Raw genomic sequence first — 20034 nt, 5'->3', positions numbered from 1 at the left:
TTTCTATGTTAAAAAATGTAGCCGTTCGGAAATCATTTTCTCGCATTATCTTCCAATGCATTATTTGCTGTTTGAATGAACAAACACTAATTAGATTATTACAGCAGCAAGTCTCATAGTGGTTTAATACGTTTGCAGCATACGGAATGTAATTTAAAGCAGTGATTGTGGCACACTTCTGTTCTAATGGATGAGTAAACATTTTTCCACGGCGACACGTGGACGCCAAATAAGGCCACAGCCAACATATCAATGTCATTACTGTTCCAGCCGCCAAGGCGACCACTTAATCCTAACCCAATCTGACACCTTAACCGTCTCTTGACGACAGTCCTTCCCCACCAGCCTAGAGGGCACGGCGGCGGCTGCCAGGCGGAGCCCAACAGCCGCCACTCTCAGGCGGACCCCCTATGCCAAAGTGGCTAACTCAATCCCGCCGTATTAATCTCCAGTTTATCCCCCTGTCAACTCCATGGTTTCATGCCTGTGCCACTATTCCAGAAGCCCTCTAATCCAGCGCCACTCTGTCATTCTGGCATCCTCCACTCTTGTCATCATTGCTCACCTCCCGAGACGCCATCATTTTTTTTTCCACCTCAGCCAATCTGGCATTTCCCCCTTTAGATGCACCAGTGGCTGCCAACTGCATCCCAATGTAAGCTCTAATATCCTGCCTGCCACTTTGCACCGAGCCAGCCAATAAGCCTTTGCCAGAAACTTAGGGCAGCGTGCCAATACATACCCCCCTTCTTCTGTCTTTAGAGCTTCCATATTAAGATTGTCAATCAAACATTGCTGTTTCATTCTCCCCTGGAGGGTATGGCCACCTCCGCATTCAACACCTGTCAAATACGCTGCTTGCTGCACAGTGTCTGATTTGCTTTCCTCAGTGCCCATCAACAAAAACAACAATGCTGATATCTTCTGAAATGGCTTTTAGGTATATCAAAGCCTGGACCATGAGCTTCAGAGACACGTGAATCTCCAAGACACCCTGCAACAATGCAAGACTTGGCTGACATCTGTCTCGGAGCAGCCCGAGCCTCCTGCACAGACCCCTCTGAGCCTGGAGGAGGCGCTACAGCAGGTCCCAACACATTTTTGACTATTTTATGCTTCCATTTTTTTGAGAACTGAATTGAATCCAAAATCTGTGAACAACATTGCATTGTTTTGACAGGTGAAGCAGGAGCGGGCCCTCCAGGAACAGGCCAGCACTTACCTCCAGCTGGTGTGCTCCTCCTGTGACCTCTCACTCTTAAGAGTGCAGGAGGTGGCTGCCGCTATCCAGCAGGTCAAACTACAGGTCAGTCGGCTTCATTATATTTATTATTTCATTGTTGGAGTTCATTGTTTCGTGTTTTGTTTCTACTTATAGGTTGAGGAGCGCATGTTGCTTTGCGAGGAGGTTGTAGATGGCTGGAAGGACGTCGAGGAGGAAAGGGCATGTCTGGAGGTCCGGCTGAGAGAGACGGAGCAGCAACATGAGAACCTCATCAGGTGTCCTGCAGAGCTTGAGCCCAGAATTGCACAGAACCAACTGGACAAAGCGCAGGTGTGCATTTATTTTACATGCATGATGAATAATATCCTTCCTGTATTGGAATTTCATCAAGATGTTTTGTCGCTGCAGGAGTTCCTCCAGCATGTGAGGGAGAGGCAGTCTGAGGTGAGCCGTCTGAATGAGACCATCGTTCGAATGACGGGGGGACAGGACTGTGCCACTCTGGAAGACATGAAGAAACTGAGGAGGAGCTGGGTGGAAATGGGCCAGCGTGCAGAAGAGCTAGAAGCGGAGCGAGGGGATGACATGCAGCGAAGCGGCGAGTACCAGGAGAGCGTGGTCGCCGTTGAGGAGCTTTTCCATCAAGTATCCAGGGAATGGGACTACCTCGCCAGGTACTCACCTTTTTTAACGCTGACCTTGATATTTAGAGCAGATATTCCTCAGTTGATGATATGTGTGATCAGGGCTGACACTGAAAGTACAAGTGAACATCTAGAGGCTCTGAGGAAGTTGTCCAGTGACCTAGTGGAGCAAAAGTCAACCCTAGAAGATCTACGGGACCAGAAACAAAGTATCCTACCTCGAATAAGCCTCCTTGACAAGGAACTGGTCAAACAACAGGTGAGTAACTTAAGAGCTGTTTGAATCGTTCTGTCTTAAACATATGCTCGCCCTTTTCTAGGTGGGTCACCTGGAGCAACGCTGGGCTCAGCTCGAGACTCTTATCCAGCACAAGATCCTGGACTCCACACAAACTCTAGAGGATCTGACACGGGTGGAAACACAGCTGAAGGACGCCCGCGAGTGGGTGGAAGAGCAGCGACCTGCGCTCACCTCCGGCCTGAAAACCAGCCCCCCACCTGACCTTGCCCAGAGTTTCCTGTTCGACCACTTGAGTGTGTGCGTGGAGCTGGAGGCCCGTCAACAGTTGCTGGGCCGAGCTTTGAGTGAAGCACAAGGTGTCGCCTCCAGGCTGGGGCTGAGCGAGAAGAGAAGTCTGCAGGAGCTTGTTGAACAAGCCCAGACTGAAGTGGAGGCCTTGGAGGCTCAAGTGGCCCAAAGGAGAAAGTACCTCAGCAAGGTAAGGTGCAGGTGGAAATTCCGTTCCTGGTTTTTCCCCAATTATAATTATTGCACCTAGACTAGGCATTCATACAATGATTTGTTTTCTCAGGCCTTCACAGAGAGGACTCAGTTCCTTCAGGGTCTGGGAAGAGCACTGTCGTGGGTACAACAACAAGAGAGGAAGGCCCTGATAGACGACCATATTGCGCTCCTCCCTGAAGACCTGGCTAAACAGGCGTCTGCATGTCACAGCATCCAGAGCAGCCTTCGAGCCTACCAGAGGGAGTTGGCATCTCTTTGGGTTCAAGGTCGGGAGCTGGAAAGGGACGCCACAGATAAAGAGAGAGCAGAAACCTTGGCAAAACTGAAGGAGCTGCAGTCGGTATTCGAAGCGTCTCTCCAGACAACCAGCCGGCGTGTTACAATCTTGGACAAAGCCTTCACATCCAGGAAGTACTTCCAGGTGGACCTGAATAAGACTTGTCACTGGCTGAGACACGCAGAAGCCATCACCTTCCCGGAAATCAGTCTCAGCGACGTTGAGGATACCTCAGAACTGCAAGAGCATTTATCCACTTTTCAAAAAGTCCTGGAACAAGCGTCGGAGAATGAGAATCTCCTTCTGATCGTGCAAAGGATAGGCCAGGAGATCCTTCCTACTCTGAACGAGATCGACCACTGCTACCTGGACGAGCGTCTCAACGCCCTCCCCCAACAGTACAACAGCATCCTGGCGCTGGCCAAAGAGAAAAAAGACAGGGTTCAACAATTAATCATAGAGAGGAAAGAATTCAGCACTTTGTTTGATGCGACTCGAAGCACGGTGGAGAACCTTCAGGAACAGTTGGACAATCTGGACAAGAAGACTATCAGTACCAGCGAAGAGGAGCTTGTTTGTCTAAGGAATGACTATCAGAGAATCGGTGAAGGTTTATCCCACATCAGCCATGCGGTCAGAGATCTTCAGGGTAAAAATGAAGGCTTTCTCAGTATGGGCCACACACACAGAGCTGAGGAAACACGTCAGCTCGTGTGCCTTCACAGCACACTGAGAAGAAGAAATAATCAGAAACGTAAAGATTTGGATGATGCCCTGGAGGTCATAGAGGAGCACAACAGACAAGCAAACCGCTTAGACCAGGAACTGAAGTTTGCCAAAGACAATCTGGTTGGACTCAAGTCAGATTTAGAACTAGATGCCACACATAAAATGGCAGCTCTTTATGCGTTACTTGAACGTCTGGATTGTGTATCTTTAGAGGCCAAAGAATGTAGCCCACAGACCCAGACCCTCGGCTTGAGCTTTGACCCCACTGCCTTTCAGGAAATGACATCCCTGCGTGACTCCCTGCAGTCCTTACGTTTGGATGTGAAATGCTGCATTGAAGAAAGCGTAAAAGACATCTCGCAAGACTTCTCAGGGGAGATGGAGAAGATGTCAGAATGGCTGAATGAGGTTAAAGCCGCATTAGGGGAGCCTGTAAGCTTCATGGAAGCCAAAGTTGAGAGGGTGGAGGAGAAAATGTGCAAACTGAGAATCACGGAAGAGGAAGTGAGGAGCAGAATGTGCAAGGTGGATGCCTTGTTTAGCCAGGAAGTGCAGATATATAGCAGTAGAAAGGAAAGCATTCCGGCCCATGTGGAGGTAAAAGGAGAAGAGCTGAGAATGCTGGGAGATGAAGTTCTAAAGGAAATTAACCAAAAGCGGGTATGTGTACAGTCACAGCCAGCAACTGAAAATGCACACAACAATTAAAAATGATTTGAAATGCATAAAAAATATAATTGTGAGTGTAACACCTGAACCAACATTTTAAAGCGCATGTAGAGAGCTGTTGCATGCTAACTACGCATTCATTCATTCATTCATTTTGTACCGCTTATGCTCACAAGGATTTGGGTGGGGTCTTGGAGCCTATCCCAGCTGTCTTCGGGCGAGAGGTGGGGTACACCCTGGACTGGTCGCCAGCCAATCACAGGGCACATATAGACAAACAACGATTCACACTCACATTCATACCTATAGACAATTTGGAGTCGCCAATTAACCTAGCATGTTTTTGGAATGTGGGAGGAAACCGGAGTACCCGGAGAAATCCCACGCATGCACGGGGAGAACATGCAAACTCCACACAGAGATACCTGTGGGTGGAATCAAACTCAGGTCTTTTAGCTGTGAGGCCTGCGTGCTAACCACTTGTTCACCGTGCTGCCACATGCTTACTTCTCATGGTACTTAAAATGTAGCTACTGCCATTGCGCGGTGGCACCTTTTGTTACAAATTAGGCTTGCATTTTTAAGAAAGAAGTGGAAGTTAATGTAATGACCTTCTGTGTTTTCCAGCTGACTCTGGAGCCAGCTCTTGGTGTGGTCCAGAGGCACCAGTCATGTCTGCAATCCGTGCAGAAACACCTGAATCATGCAGCGGCTTTTCTTCAGAGTGCCAACGTCGGCGTGGAACTTGAGGGCCACATAGACTGGATTGTGAACCTGGAAGAAATCGCAGCGCAGGAAAAAAAGTTTACGGGGGTCCTAGAGGAGATGAGGACGACAGCGGAGCCCCTGTTGACGGATGGCGCCATGACCCTGCTCAGAGGAGAAGCTGAAGCCGTGCAGCTGAGGAGCACGGAAATCAAACAGCAGATGGAGGCCTTCAGAGACGTTCATGAAAGGTGTTGATTTATTCTCATGTGTAATTTTTGATACATCTCACTGGATTGGGGACAAAACTTCAAACAGTTTGATGTTTAATGCCGTTAAATCAAAGCGGTGCGTGCTTTGTATGATTATTTTTCTTAGGTCTGCGTCTCTTTGGGCCTCCATCCAACATGAGAGAGACCGGCTGGTTGAACAGATGAACGATGTGGGGAGCAAGATGGCTGCCTTCTCCACCGCTAAAGCGGACAGCCTCCAGCAGGCGGAAGACAAGTGTGAGAAATACAAGGTGGGAGAAAATAAAGTGTCATCTACTACACCTTGAAAGCGCAACACACCGTTGTCATTGTAACGAAAGTCTGTTATCATTTTTTCCAGTCTTTGGCGACTCACACTGACCTCCAGGAGTTTGCTCTCAATGCTCTGAAAGAGAAGGCGGCCGAGTTGGAGCAGCTTGTCGCCAGAACTGACGCAGCCGTTGTTGTCAGCCATGCTCTCTCATCACTACGGCAACGATGGACCAAGCTACGCAGTGTGGTGAGAACCCAGGAGAGGGCACTGGAGGACACTGCCAGGGAGTGGAGGAACTTCACACAAAAGGTGAGAAGAATGTATAATGTAATTATGGGAAATGTAGTGGACATGATTGGAAGATAATATGAAGTTGTTGATATCCAGTTTTCTTTATTTTCATTGCCCCATATTGCTTATTCCATGTTCATTCCATACACCAATCTGTTTCCAAATTCACACTAGCAGCAGACAGACTCCGCTCAACTGCACCTCTTTTTGTTAGATTGAGGTCAAATAACTGAAAACTAGTTGGAAGTCTGTGATGTAACTCCACAGGCTTCAGGCCAGTGGTTTCCTGCTCTTTGCCAAACATGCAGCCTCTTTCCCGCGCTATTTTGAGTGTGAACGCGTCAGCTATCAAGAATTCCCACAAAGCACTAGTGTATGCCTAAAAGGGGAAATGAGGTCATTGTGTGGGAATGGTCGTTTCCTAATATGTGGCACTATCCAGCTGTCCACTACTTTTTATGAGCTCTTTCAAATGCAATAAACATAAATTGTTAATACAATAAAATAAAATGTTAAATTGTTAATAGTTAATCAGTTAATCAGTAACTTCTCTGCACACGCGTTGATGAAAAACATATCCTTAGATGGAGAAAGTGCGCTCCGTCTCAGCAGACCTTCACAGCCGTGTCCCTGACAGCACCGTCGAGAAGGCAGCCACCAGGGCGGCGCTCCAGAGCCTCCTTGAGTACCACGACTCCTTCACCCTGGAGGTGGAGAGGGAGCAGTCCATCCTGGCTCTGATGGGGCAACATATCCACAGCCTCAGAGGAGATGAGGAGGAAATGGAGAAAGGCCATCAGGACCCACAGTGCCTTCAAGAGATCAAAAACATGCAGGGCCGCTATGACAGGTGGGTGAAAGAAGACTTTTTAGCATAGTCTGGTACCTTTCTACTGCTAACTCTACTGTCATGTCTTGTTTGGCTTGTTCCAGTTTGGTGTTACAGGTCCGTGCTAGCAGGGCTCAGGTGCACCAAGAGTTGAGGGAGCGAGAGGATGTCGAGAAGGAGCTGGGCTTGGTTAAAGGTTGGATTCAAGACACTCGAGGCTTGCTCTTGAGTCCCACTGCAGACCTGGACACTCTTTTGCAAGAGTTGGAGGTACCGATAGCACCATTGTCTGCACTACAGCAGTAAACGTTCATAGGTGTCACGAGTGTTTCTACCCCAGACGGCACACGGCGAGGTAATCAGTCGACGACAGAGTCTGGAGCGCATGACGGTGCTGCAGCAGTCAAAGTACCAGGACCTCCAGGCGGGGCTGCCGTCGGAGCTCAGCATGCAGCTGGCGGAGGTGGCGCTGGCTCTGGGTTCTGCTGAGGACCAGGTAGAGACTGAACATTCTAAATGGGAATACAGTTGGAATAAATAAGTTAACCACTGGTTATTGTTAATCATACTAAACAATAAATAAATCAACCTTAGCTGAGTGTTTTTGTGCCTTGTGGTCCAGGTCCAAGCCAGAGAACGAGAGGTGCAGCAGACCCGAGACGTAAAGGAGGACTTCAGCTCCAGACTGCAGGACATCCAGTCCAAGCTGAAGAGCATCACGTTGAGATTTGAAATGAAGGGAGCCAACCTGGAGGAGGCCAAAGAGGAGACCAGGGTAATCAATCTGACTGATCTGAATAATTAGCAAGCAATTAACCCCTGGTAAATTAGCTATTCATTGGACAGATGTTGGGGTTAATGAGTGGCGGAATGGCACACAGTGGATTCACTGCCCTCTAGTATTCCAGACAGTCCAAGCTTCATGTCGCTATGCTTCCTCTTCAGACTCTTCGGGAAGAGTGCGAATGCTGCGCTCACACCCTGGCAGAGTTAGCTGCGGCCTTGCAGGAGTTTAGTGAGCAGAACCCTCTCTTGTGCAAGCAGTTGGGCGACGCCGTGGCCAAAATGGCCCAAGTGCAGCGCCACACCACACAGCAGGTCCAGGACCGAAGCAACAAACTGAAAAAGGTGAGCACTATAAGCTCCCTGGGAAAACATGATCACTCTCAATGGTGTTGTCTCTCTAAACTGACCAGGCGGAGAAGCAGATGCAGGAGTATCAAAGTATGAAGGAATTTATTTTGAGTTGGATTGAAAAAGCAGAGACTCTGGTGACTGGTGACATCATCTGGAACCCGGTATCTCAGCTCCAAGAGCAAATCAGAGCATATCAGGTGAGGCTTCACCCTGTGTTAATATCTTAACAGCCCACAAATACGATGCTGCTAATTAGAGTCCCTTACTCTCATTTCCAGCTGAATGTCAGACTGATCATTGTGTTGGCCACCCCTTAATTAGTGTCATTTGACAACCCGAAAGGCTCCTCCCCCTTTTTCTTTCCTCTTGTAATTTATCCTCTCGTGTTGACAGGCGTTGCTGCGGGAGTGTCGAGGTCTCCATGGTGACTTGGAGGCCATGGCAGAAAGGGAGGCGCAGCTGGGGGAGGTGTTGACGACTAAAGGGTGGAGCCAGCAGGTGAAACACCTCAGCAGACGCACTGAGGAGCTTCAGCTATCAGCCAAGACTCGGCTGCAGAGTCTGCAGGATGCGGCCAAGGTAAATGACGGTCACATTGGTGTGGAGTCACAACACACTAATGCTCTCAGCCGGCGCTTTCAGTTAAGAACAGCAAAATGAAATCTGTGAGTAGGCCTGTCGTGATAATCAATAAATAAAAAAATCAATCAAAATAAATGAAAAGGTTGGAATTTACGTTTCAGCTGATTCCCCAAAGTATAACACCTCATTGTGCACCAGATACATCCATGTAAACATACGCAGCGTATTCCACAAACACACACATGGCCTGCTGCTGAGCATCTACAGCTAAATGTCAACAGTGCAACAGTGCCATCCTATGGTCATTGCATGTACTACATCCTTTATGACTGTATCTGTTGAACCCTGCAGCAATCAATGGACACTAATCTTCTGTTTTTTTCTGGAGTTTGCCCTCATGGCTTGTCTGTTAGTTATGCATGATGGTTGCGTCAATTTCTCAATTTCAGGTCAATCTGGATGTATCCAGTATTTATGATCCCTCACAAATATCCTTGCACTAGTCTCACTGATGAGTAGTTTTCTTAAAGCGGCGCAGCCGTTTAGGTCCAGTTATTTGACCCTTTTGGAATAAGGTAACATGAGTTTAAAGACCACATTTAGTGTCTTTTTAAGTGAAAAGCTACTCACTGTGTCACTTCTTTCCTTTGCCAGTTATTTTTAACCCACATAACTTACCTCCTCGTGTTTTTACAGGATATTTTGCGTCTGGAAGCCGAGGTGAAGAGTCTCCACGCTGCAGTGGACCAGATCCAAGTCACGCTGGCCTCCCCGGATCTCAACAGGCTGAGTCTGAGAGAGCAGCTCACACAGAGACAGGTACAAGACGACACACATGTTCAATGTGACATTCATGTTTGAATACACATTTCTCCCCCGACTCTTCTCCTCAAGCGTCTGTTGGCCGAGATGGATGGCTTCAAGCGGCAGGTGGCGGCTGTACAGCAGTGTCAGAGCGCCCTCCGGCTTCCGGAAGAGGTAGTGGCAGGTCTTCCTGCGTGTCGCACAGCTCAGATCTTGCAGCAAGAAACCAGCCAGCTGCAGCATACAACCATCCAGCAGTGCAATATCCTACAGGTAGGGGGCAGTCAAATACACAAACACGCAGTTTAGTGACCCTCTTCACTGAATACATTATCAGTCAGTCTTCATAGCTGAATGGCTTCACTGTGTGTGAAGTTACAAGATGTAAACATCTATATAAAGTCTTTATAAAATGATTCAGAGGGGCCACTTTCATATATTTTGTCTATTAAAAATTCTAAAAAGCAATCCAGTGTAGGTCAATATATGTGAATGTTATTATTATGTTATTAGTAATGAATCAATTAGTTCACACTGTTGTTATATTATGCCTTGAATGATGTTGCCGTGTCCCTGCAGGCTTTTTCAGGAATATCAGGGTTTGTTTTGAAGCCCCTTCAGACTGGTATTATCCTCCAATCCTCTCTTTCTGGGCTGATTTGCTTTTAAGCTCATTGTAGTGAAGATTAGTCATTAAAGGATATGTCCTTGGAGACGACGCAGAGGACGAACAACTAAACTAAAATACATCATTTTACGCCTTTGCCTGCATTCTATTCCCCCATTCATGCTGACTCACTATTTCATGCTAGGAGGCTGTGGTGCAGTATGAACAGTATGAAGTGGAAGTGAAGAACTTGCAGAGGTTGATAGAGGAAGCCCACCGCATCATTCAGGACCGACCCGTGTGCACCAGCAACATTCAGGAGCTTCAGGCTCAGATACAGCACCATGAGGTGAGACCGTGTTTAATCGTGATGGTTCATATTTGGAAATATGATCAACAGCGCTCAATATGATGCAGTGCAGTTCTACATCACTGCGTGTTGTGGACGGCAAAGAGGAAGTGGGGCGGTTACACATTTCCTGCACTAATCTATCAACAAGTAGGAACAGGAAATACATAGCATATAGATACAGTGTATATATATATATGCAATCACAGTCGTGACATTGCATTGTGCTACTTCCTCACATAATGTTTTGCAAGCAGTCTTCAAAAGAAAGTTGTACTCCGCCTTTGCAAGCCCAACCCACTCTTTATCTGATGTGCAGAATCCCGTTTGACGCAGTGTGCATGCCTGACTTCAACTTTAAAGTAGAAGAGAGCAATGTGTGTGTGTGCTCAACAAACTGAGGCAGGGAATCTGAAAAAGAATAAAAAGAGCCACGAGGGACCAGATTCCCTGGAAGCGTGTTCTTCTATTTCATGTTATTTTGAGACTCACTCGCTCGTGACGGAAATCTCTCCATCACCGCACAGTGTTGATGTCTGCGGCCGGCCTCTTAAGCTGAGCATGTAGCCACGACTCCGCTGGCCTAGTTAGTCACATGACCTGATTATATGTGCATTGACCATCTGCAGCACTCAGAGAGGAGGAGGCGGGTTCATACCATAGCTGAAACCTGACACCATCTATGTCACTCCTCCGAACACTCCCTCTCTCCTTGCTGCTCTCTTTTGTTAGAAGGAATCTGCCCAGATGATTGGCGGAGAAGAGCAGGGTGCAGGAGGGGTATAGGCTGTGACATCACTTCCTGTTTTTCCTTACACTTTTGCCTATGTGGAAGAGAGGGCGGGTCGTAGGAATTTTGAACTAAATCTATGAGAGAGTCTCTTTTTTTTTTCAAGCAATCATCCTTCCTGTTGGCCTGACCGCCACTGAGTCATCGCCCGCTCTCTGCTCTGATTGGCTCAAACATACAGAGGAGAATAAGCGAGAGAGGACTAGGGAGAGTGAGGCAGAGCTATTCTCTTTCTGTGCTCACTCTGTGAAGCCAAAAGCAAAAGAGAGGCTGAGCAGTGAGAAGAATGCTACGTTTACTCTTTACACACCAACGCCACATTCAACATGGAGCCAACTCGGCCAGACCCTTTTTGTTAACCAGGAACTACTGTTCATCCATTGTGGACTGAACCACCTTCTCTGACCCCTGGGGGGGGGGTTCTCTTCTGGTGTGTGTGTGTTTTATGGGGGCTATGTTGTGACAGGAGCTAGCCCAGAAGATCCGTGGCTACCAGGAGCAGATCGCCTCGCTTCACTCCAAGTGCAAGATGCTGACGGTGAAGGCCAAGCACGCCACTATGCTGCTGACGGTCAGCGAGGTGGACGGCCTCTTGGACGGCATGGACGAGCTCAGCGACGAGGAGCTGCCGAGCGCCGGAGCCAGCGACAAGCAGCTTGCTGCTCACCCCTCTGTCGTCATGGTGAGTGGCAGAGCCTCTGTTGGTGTGTGTAGTTTGTGTCGGTTGGTTCTGGGTGTGTATGAGCGATGGTGGGACCTTAAATTTGGTGGTCAGTTGTCCCATCAAAGTAAACATACAGTTCTGTACCAGCGGTGGACTTGCACTTGCTAACATCTGTATCTGTCAGCCAAGTTGAGATAAGGGTTTATAAATATAAATTTCACTGTCTGTAGACCGAGTACCCCATCAAATCATATCTAAAATATGTATTCATATCATGACTGATTTTAAAATATTTTTAAAACTCTGATTAATGTCTTTTTCGTGATGCTAACACATAGTGATAAGCACCATGATAAGCATGGACAGTTAAGAAATTATTTCTTCAATTTGACAAAAACTTTTATTTTTATAATAATTAAATTCAACAATATTTCAGTATTTGTATATTTAATTATATTAATTATAATATATAATATATTGCAATTATTTATTAAATATTTATTAAATATTTATTATAATTATTATAATGTAATTATATTAATCTGGTATAATTATTATAATATAATTATATTTATATTTATTAATTATATTGTATATTTAATTTAATTTAATATATTTAGTATTTTTATTGTTTATAATTGTTTATATTGTTTAAAAAAAGTGACTGATAAGATAACCATACCTCACCATAACCCACAGTGACTGTGTCTTTATGTATTTACGGTATATTTGTTTTTGTTCATTCTGATTTAGCTTAGTTGAAATATTATGTGCTTCCTGTCTGTGTGCTGCTCCACCTTTTGGTGTCATTCATTAGCCTGTTGTGTTTACACATCTCAAACTATTCTGTCTGACTCAGATTCCATCATCATGTCGCTGTGTTTGCTGTTTGTTGTGTTTTTTGGCCCCCAGCAGGCCTGGAAACAAGATATCACAGTATGCGTATGTGTGTGTGTGTGTGTGTGTCTAAGCGGCAGCATGTAGGATCGTCTGACATTGACCTAGTGACCGTGCAGCTGCAGAGCTCACTTGTTTTTTTTTTTTTTCCTGTGCACACACCACATGCCAATGTCCTCCATTACACCGCATTGCATCATAAAAAGCATTTTTAACAAGGCCCTGAGTGACTTGGTAGCCAAGTTGTGCGTGAAGTGCCAAAAAGCAGCACAGTAGGGTTTGGCTGACGTTTCAGCTTGGTCTCTCATGCTCGTGGAGTCTTGCAGACAACCGGGACAATTCTAGGAATTGTTTAAATATGTTGCTTTTTCAGTGTTTTCACTGCAGTACCTCACAATTATTCCGCAATAAGCACACTGCAACCTGCTTAACCTGCGCACCCACTTTGATTTGAATGCCTATTATTTGCGCTTCCTTTCCTTACTTCCTTACTCTTCTGGTGTCTTACTTTTTTCATTTGACCCTTTTTTCCTGTTTGTTTCCCGTCCTGTGTTCCTACCCCCCAACCCCCCCTCAATTTCCCTTATACTCCCGCTTCTTATGGTGTGCTGCGCTGTGGCCAGATGACAGCGGGCCGCTGCCACACGCTCCTCTCCCCTGTGACCGAGGAGTCAGGGGAGGAGGGCACCAACAGCGAGGTCTCCTCTCCCCCTGCCTGCCGCTCTCCCTCCCCTGGGGCTAACGCTGACGCTCCTCTTAACCAGGTACTGCCTAACCTGCGCCCCCGGTAACCTGCTTAACCCTGCTTGGCCTGACAGCTCATCATACCCTCACCCTCTAGTAGGAATGGGCATCATAATCCATCGTTGGGGGGGTTAGTCAGTAAAATGGAGCGCAATAATTTTCTGCAACCAAGAGAAACGCTGTTACTACTGCAATTTGACATCATCTTAAAAAGTTTATTGAATTAATCTGTTAATTCTACCAATTAATTAATCAAGGAAATGTAGTCCAGTGCCCATCCTTACACTCCCAATTTATTTTTCACCTCACATTCCCATCAAATTAAAATTATTTTATTCCTTTACTGTATTTGTTTGAATATATTAACTTTTCTACAAATTATAGTAATGAGATATGAGAATTAAATGTGCATCATGAGTGCACTCTAGACCTCACGAGTCAGATGCTACTCAAGCAACTGAGATGTGTCCTCGTGCCACAGGGTCGAGGCGGTCTTAGTCGAGTCCCCCTGCAGGAACTCTATGATCCGTCTATGGAGAGCAGCACTGCCAACCTGGATGACCTGCAGAGATCTTGGGAAACACTCAAGAACGTGGTAGGTTTGATGTCAAAGCAAGCCCTCGTTCAACTTTTTGGAGATTAATTGCCCCGTCGTTTAGATAAGCGAGAAGCAGAAGAGCCTGTATGAAGCCCTGGAGCGACAGCAGCATTACCAGGAGTCCCTCCAGTCCATTTCTACCAAAATGGAGTCCATAGAGGCAGCGCTTAGCGAAGGCCTGGAGCCCAACAAGAGCCCAGAGAGCCAGATGGCGACACATCAGGTGAGAAACCATCCCACCACATCTAGCAGGTGTTTTTGTTTTATTCTTCATTTGTGGTATCTCAACGTTCTTACAGGCTCTAATGGACGAGATCCTGATGCTGCAAGATGAAATCGGGGCGCTGCAGACATGTTTCTCAGAGGAGCTGGCTGACGGAGACAGTGACGCAGAGGCTGCTGACCAGCTCGCCCTGCAGTCCACGCTCACTGTGCTGGGGGAGAGAATGGCCACCATTAGAATGAAGGCTTCTGGAAAGCGCCAGCTGCTAGAGGTGAGTGGTCATCTACAAGCACCATCAGCCTATTTCCCACCATGCCTCATCTTCGGTTGCAGGAGAAGCTCAGTGAGCAGCTTGAGGAGCAGCGACAGGAGCAGGCACTGCAGCGTTACCACAGCGAGGCCGAGGAGCTCGACCACTGGCTGCTCAGCACTCGTGCCACCCTCAGCTCGGCGCTTCAGCTTCAAAATGAAGACTTAGACATGGAGGAACAGCTCATTGACTGCCAGGTGACTTTTATGGAGTATTTGCATTGCAATGCATTGGCCTGTCAGGGTAACCAATCAAATAAACACAGAATTTGCTTATTTTTATTAGTTAATGTATTTGAATGTATTTTAAAATGTTTGTTGCTGTACTTCATCTTCTTCAACATTTGTTCTTTGTTCGACCTCAAGCAAGCCATTCATAAAAGCATTTCTCTTGCTTCTTCTCCAGAACATGCTGTTTGAAATCGAGCAGAAGGTGTCGTATCTCTCTGAGCTGTCCGTGCACAGCGAGAGCTTACTTTTGGAGGGACGGGCCGAGACCAAGGGCGAGGCGGAGCAGCTCACTTTCAAACTGCACTCTCTGAAAGACAGCCTGCTGGAGCTGCAGCAGATGCTGCAGGACAAACAGGTGGACATACAGGTCGGCTGATAGCATGTGTCATATTGATATGACGGATAAATGCTCTTTTGTTTGTGTGCTGACTGTGTGCTGTTTAATGATGCTGTGTTGCTGCAACAATGCTAGGATTGTTGAAATACCAAAGGTCACTGTCCCAGCATAAAATATGCACTCTTTTTCACTGTGGATAAACAACAAGAGCTTGTGTGCCTCATAAGGACCTCTCAGACAATGAGATGCTAACTCATGCTAAAGCTAAACGCTGTATGGTACCAGTACTTTAACATTGTTATATTAGACTATTACTTTTGGCTCCAGTAATTGTGCTACAAATAGCTCCTTTTCACCTCCTCCTGACCTTTTTGTGGCTTTTTCCCAGGGTTCTTTGCAGGAGCAGGATGACAGTGAGCCAGACTCGACGCTTTCGCAGAGCCCCAACGTGCAGGATTGGCTGTCTCAGGCCCGTTCGTCACGCACGCAGCAGCATCATGACAATCTGCTTCGCCAGAGAGTAAGAGCTAGGATGTTGGTCTATGCTTTTTTTTGTTAAGTGATTAATGATTCTATCATTTATCACCACTTGCCTTATTGCATTGCATGAGGAATTGTCCACATCCTTACATTTTACTTGCTTTTTGTGCTTGTAGGAGCTGCAAGAGCATGTTGCTGAGCAGAGGAGGTTGCTTCAGTCTGTAGCCAGTGTTGGCGAGAACTTCCTCAGCCAGCAGATCACACCAAATGGGGACAGGTAGAGTCTCTTTCATTGGACAGTAATTCTTCGTTTATCACGGTTAATTGGTTTCAGGCCCGAATATGAATTAGCATTCCTTATTTATGAATGGAATATTTTCATAGTTAGAGCATAGAAATCTTCCTACAATATCTCCTACAATAATAAGTATGGTTTTTAACATTAGTAGAGCCCTCTAGACATGAAATAACACCCCATAGTCACCTTTACATTTGAATACATTATAGTAGATATATAATACGAGTAAATAAGACATTAATATGTGTGTTGCAAATCTGTTACTTGGGGGAAACAGGCGGACAGGAAGTGTCAAGGGGGGTTCAGAGTTGAGTTTGAGCTGACTAATAATAGGCCATAGTCAACTACGAAACTGTGATTTCTTAATTAATATAGTCATTTTGAAAAACTGTGATAGAATGAATATGACTGTATTAAATGATGACAAGAAATAATCAGGTAGTACATTGTTTTCTTCTCCTTTGGCAGTGAGGTATCTTTTCCTGGGGGAGTATTGCTGGAGACGGAGAGCCTGTCCCCCGTTGACCACTTGAGACAACGCTGGGAGAACCTGAACAAAGATCAGAGTACCAAGCTGCAGCTCTCGCTCAACACGCTGGAACAGGACCAGTTTAGCCTGGTACTTTGCTCTCGTAGTGCATGTGTCCAAAGTTCATATGGGGTCATCTCTAATATCATTCTTGTGTGCAGATCGTCCACCGGTCCCGTCTGACTAGCCCTAGCATGGTCTTCAGGGGCGAGTCCATCAGCCAGGACTCTCACTCCCCGACAGCTTTATTTGAGGCCTGCAGCCAGACTCTGGAAAGAATTGCTGAGGAGGTAGAGCCTTGATTTCTAACCTCTGTTGCTTTCCTGACGTGGCTTTGATGCACCGGTGACTCTTTTTGCCTCTTCCTGCAGGCAGAGAGCGGGGACAGAAAGATGGTGCTGTCCACAGTGGGAACCACACTCCAACAGACACTGTACACCGCTGTATCAGCAGCCTCCACCTGGTTGGACGCCGCTGAGAACGAGATGCTCTCCGGACCTGTGTTGCTGTCTGAAGATACAGAGACGCAGCTCACAAGTCTCGAGGTAAGACCAAACATGCTTTCATTTCACAACAAGGTTAGAAAGGTGCTTGCAAAATGGTAACAAGTAATGCTGGCGTTTCAACTGCACAGTGCACAAATAAAGATCTGAAGGACATGAGCAGAGAGGTGAACCAGTGCAGAGACCTCCTGGGTGGAGGAGCAGGCCGCCTGTGTGGAGGGGAGGAGCGAGCCTTAATGGAGGACACCCTGGAGGGTCTGCAGGAGAGGATGGGGTTGCTGGACTCCACCCTTGAACAGCACTGCGACACCATGAGGGACAGGCTCCAGGAGCACCTAAACTTCCAGGTAATATAAATGATTAGAGATGCTCCGATCAGATTTTTATGCTGCCAATTCCGATACTGGGCTGCATGAGTGGTTAGCGTGCAGACCTCACAGCTAGGAGACCAAGGTTCAATTCCACCCTAGGCCATCTCTGTATGGAGTTTGCATGTTCTCCCCGTGCATGCGTGGGTTTTCACCGGGTACTCCGGTTTCCTCCCACATTCCAAAAACATGCTAGGTTAATTGGCAACTCCAAATTGTCCATAGGTATGAATGAGAGTGTGAATGGTTGTTTGTCTATATGAGCCCTGTGATTGGCTGGCGACCAGTCCAGGGTGTACCCCGCCTCTCGCCTGAAGACAGCTGGGATAGGCTCCAGCACCCCCTGCGACCCTTGTGAGGAAAAGCGTTATAAAATGAATGAATGAATGAATTCCGATACCTATCATCCATGAGTGAAATTGGCTCATCACATGGACAATTTCAATAACCGCTGTTGACTATATGATACGAAAAAAGGAACCATCAAATCACATCAATCATATTCCGTAGCATCCCTACTTATTATATATAACAAGACATGTCCCGTTTTAACACTGCCTGCTCTCCTCTGTGCTAGAATGAACTCCGGATGCTGTTCACAGCTTTGAGCGGGAGTAAAGACATGCTGCTACAGAAGATGGCTGCAACAGTGGAGCGGCCTGCTGCCAAACAGATTGAGGTTCGATCCCAGCACCAAAAAATAACAAACAAAAAAATGTTCATCTGTCATTTTTGAGTCGATTGAAAGCATCCATCCAGTATGTGTGTGCTCCTTGAAAGGTGGTAATTTCACAATGTATGTTATTGTGGCTATTTGGTTAACTGATAATTGAGTATGATGCAGTGCAGTTCTATAGCACTTACTGTAATTACTGTAATTACTGTAATTATCATCTTTTATACTGTCTTCAGGCGGCATGGGTGTCTTTGGATTGTACGGGTGTACCTAATGAATTACATCTTAATTAATATAAGGTGATGAAATGGAGGTGTTATTTTTCCAGACGTTATCAGAGGTAGAGGACAGTCTCAGGGAGTTTGAGCAGAGAGTGACCGAGCTCAAAACCAAAGCTGAGGGACTGCAATCCGACCAAATCTCCCACCAGGAACTTCTCAAATTCCAGGTAAAACTAAAGAATTATTTCCAGGCTGTTTAGTTAGCGAAACCGCACCGAGGATGAGGCGTTGATGATGATGGCGGCTGTGCTCAGGATGCATATGAGGAGCTGCTGCTGATGGTGGGCTCCAGGCGCAGCGGCCTGAATCGAGCCTTGTCGCTGAAAGCTCAGTACGAAGCTGCGCTCCGTGACCTTAAAGATCTGGTGGACACGGCTCAAGACAAGATGGCTGCAGACCAGAAGATGACGGTAGCCTCCGTAATTGAGGTTCAGATGCTACTGGACAAACACAAAGTAAGTTGGACTTTTTCTCATGTACTCATTTTGACACCCGTGTTGGTCCCGCTAACGTTTTTGTATTCCCTGCAGGACTTCTTCCAGAGTCTTGAGTGCCATATGATCCTTACCCAGACCTTTTACAGTAAAGTGTCAGGTCTGGTGGCACAGCGGGAAAGCCAGGCCCTGGAGGAGACCATGTCTTTAGCCCACAGCGTCCTCAAACAGGCCCACAGGAGGGGGGTGGAACTGGAGGGCATACTGGAGGTAGGAAGGAGGTTCACTAGTTCTGCATCAATTCATACAAATGTGGTTGAATACAAAAGATTTTTTATTTCCTCCATTAGTCATGGAGCAGGCTTGTGGAAGACTACCAGGCTTTGTGTAGGCAGTTGGAGGCTGTGGAGTGCAGCATACCTACTCTGGGCCTGGTGGAGGAGACGGAGGAGAGACTCCTTGAGAGGATCAGTCTCCACCAGGTAAGAAACTCATACAGGAAGTCAATAATGATCATTCATTCATGGGGCTGAGGTCAGAGTTCACACTTTATTTATTTATATTTCGAAGTAAATAGTGTATGTACACACTTGCCTGTCCTTGCTTTGGTTCTCTAGCGTCTGAAGGCCAGTCTGACTGAGCATCAGCCCCAACTGTATCAGGTTCTGGAGGAGGGCAAGAAGCTTCTCCTGTCTGTTAGCTGTCTCGACTTGGAGAACCAGCTGACGCAGCTGGGAGAACACTGGCTTTCATCGACCACCAAAGTCAACAAGGAGCTCCACCGCCTCGACTCCACACTCAAACACTGGAGCAGGTCAGCTTTGGGCAAAGTTAACATTTGCACCTTATTTTCTCCAGTTTTAATTTTTTTTCTTCCCTAGGTACCAAAGGGAGTCTGCAGAGCTGAGCCACTGGTTGCATTTAGCGCTAGACAGGTTGGAGTTTTGGACAACCCAGTCGGTCACTGTGCCTCAGGAACTGGAAACGGTTCGAGACCACCTCTGTGCTTTCCTGGTAGGTACAAATATTACTTTGACTGTACTTCTGTGCGTCCTACTGAGAGTCAATTGTGCCTCTTGCAGGAGTTTTCCAAGGAAGTGGATGCAAAGTCTTCCCTGCGTTCGTCCGTCCTGAGCACGGGCAACCAGCTGCTGAGACTAAAGAGAGTAGACACAGCTAGTCTGAGAACAGCACTAGGCCACATTGACACTCAGTGGGCCGAGCTGCTCACATGGATTCCCGTTGTCCAAGAGAAGCTCCATCAGGTGCAAAGAGCAGCACACTTCCGAGAGCGGATGTGTCTGATATCGTTGTAACCAATCACCTTTTATCCATCTCAGCTGCAGATGGAGAAGCTGGCATCAAGGCACGCCATAGCGGAGCTGATAAGCTGGATCTCGCTCATGGAGAACATCATAGATGAAGATCAGGACAAAATAGCTGCAGCTGTGGGCTCTGAAGTGGTCCAGAACTTCTTGCAGAAGTACAAGGTAAAATGAAAATAAAACCTTTTATTTCCTGCTTCCGTACCTCTTCTGATGATGCCCTCATGGT

General features: G+C 46.8%; 1 protein-coding gene and 1 long non-coding RNA gene across 2 annotated transcripts in view; one reads left to right on the top strand and one right to left on the bottom strand.

The window, feature by feature from the left end:
* syne1a (spectrin repeat containing, nuclear envelope 1a) overlaps positions 1-20034 on the top strand; it is an 86306-nt gene that overhangs the window by 49133 nt on the left and 17139 nt on the right. The window contains exons 73-114 of the mRNA XM_078799295.1: positions 941-1087; positions 1181-1306; positions 1379-1555; positions 1634-1899; positions 1972-2128; positions 2190-2588; positions 2682-4280; positions 4917-5245; positions 5373-5517; positions 5607-5828; positions 6395-6660; positions 6744-6909; positions 6980-7135; positions 7262-7414; positions 7585-7767; positions 7836-7973; positions 8170-8355; positions 9055-9177; positions 9253-9435; positions 9975-10118; positions 11375-11590; positions 13093-13233; positions 13695-13808; positions 13873-14034; positions 14111-14305; positions 14368-14541; positions 14750-14941; positions 15300-15431; positions 15568-15668; positions 16158-16308; positions 16380-16508; positions 16590-16763; positions 16853-17068; positions 17667-17768; positions 18094-18213; positions 18301-18501; positions 18577-18750; positions 18831-18962; positions 19098-19294; positions 19362-19494; positions 19563-19745; positions 19821-19970. Of these exons, the coding sequence (XP_078655421.1) occupies positions 941-1087; positions 1181-1306; positions 1379-1555; positions 1634-1899; positions 1972-2128; positions 2190-2588; positions 2682-4280; positions 4917-5245; positions 5373-5517; positions 5607-5828; positions 6395-6660; positions 6744-6909; positions 6980-7135; positions 7262-7414; positions 7585-7767; positions 7836-7973; positions 8170-8355; positions 9055-9177; positions 9253-9435; positions 9975-10118; positions 11375-11590; positions 13093-13233; positions 13695-13808; positions 13873-14034; positions 14111-14305; positions 14368-14541; positions 14750-14941; positions 15300-15431; positions 15568-15668; positions 16158-16308; positions 16380-16508; positions 16590-16763; positions 16853-17068; positions 17667-17768; positions 18094-18213; positions 18301-18501; positions 18577-18750; positions 18831-18962; positions 19098-19294; positions 19362-19494; positions 19563-19745; positions 19821-19970 (8754 nt within the window). The remainder of the gene's footprint in view (positions 1-940; positions 1088-1180; positions 1307-1378; positions 1556-1633; positions 1900-1971; positions 2129-2189; positions 2589-2681; positions 4281-4916; positions 5246-5372; positions 5518-5606; positions 5829-6394; positions 6661-6743; positions 6910-6979; positions 7136-7261; positions 7415-7584; positions 7768-7835; positions 7974-8169; positions 8356-9054; positions 9178-9252; positions 9436-9974; positions 10119-11374; positions 11591-13092; positions 13234-13694; positions 13809-13872; positions 14035-14110; positions 14306-14367; positions 14542-14749; positions 14942-15299; positions 15432-15567; positions 15669-16157; positions 16309-16379; positions 16509-16589; positions 16764-16852; positions 17069-17666; positions 17769-18093; positions 18214-18300; positions 18502-18576; positions 18751-18830; positions 18963-19097; positions 19295-19361; positions 19495-19562; positions 19746-19820; positions 19971-20034) is intronic.
* Positions 7250-10770, bottom strand: LOC144902143 (uncharacterized). The gene is made up of 3 exons (XR_013630434.1): positions 10611-10770; positions 9037-9429; positions 7250-7387 (listed from the first exon to the last, which is right to left on the bottom strand). It is a non-coding gene; the product is annotated as an uncharacterized LOC144902143 (long non-coding RNA).

The sequence above is a fragment of the Doryrhamphus excisus genome, linkage group LG19 (genome assembly GCF_037039965.1).
Source record: "Doryrhamphus excisus strain RoL-2023G ecotype Guam linkage group LG19, RoL_Dexc_Guam_v1.1, whole genome shotgun sequence".
In the NCBI taxonomy this organism is placed as follows: domain Eukaryota; kingdom Metazoa; phylum Chordata; class Actinopteri; order Syngnathiformes; family Syngnathidae; genus Doryrhamphus; species Doryrhamphus excisus.
The sequence above is the reverse complement of the archived record's forward strand: the minus strand, read 5'-3'. Positions and strand labels throughout refer to the sequence as shown.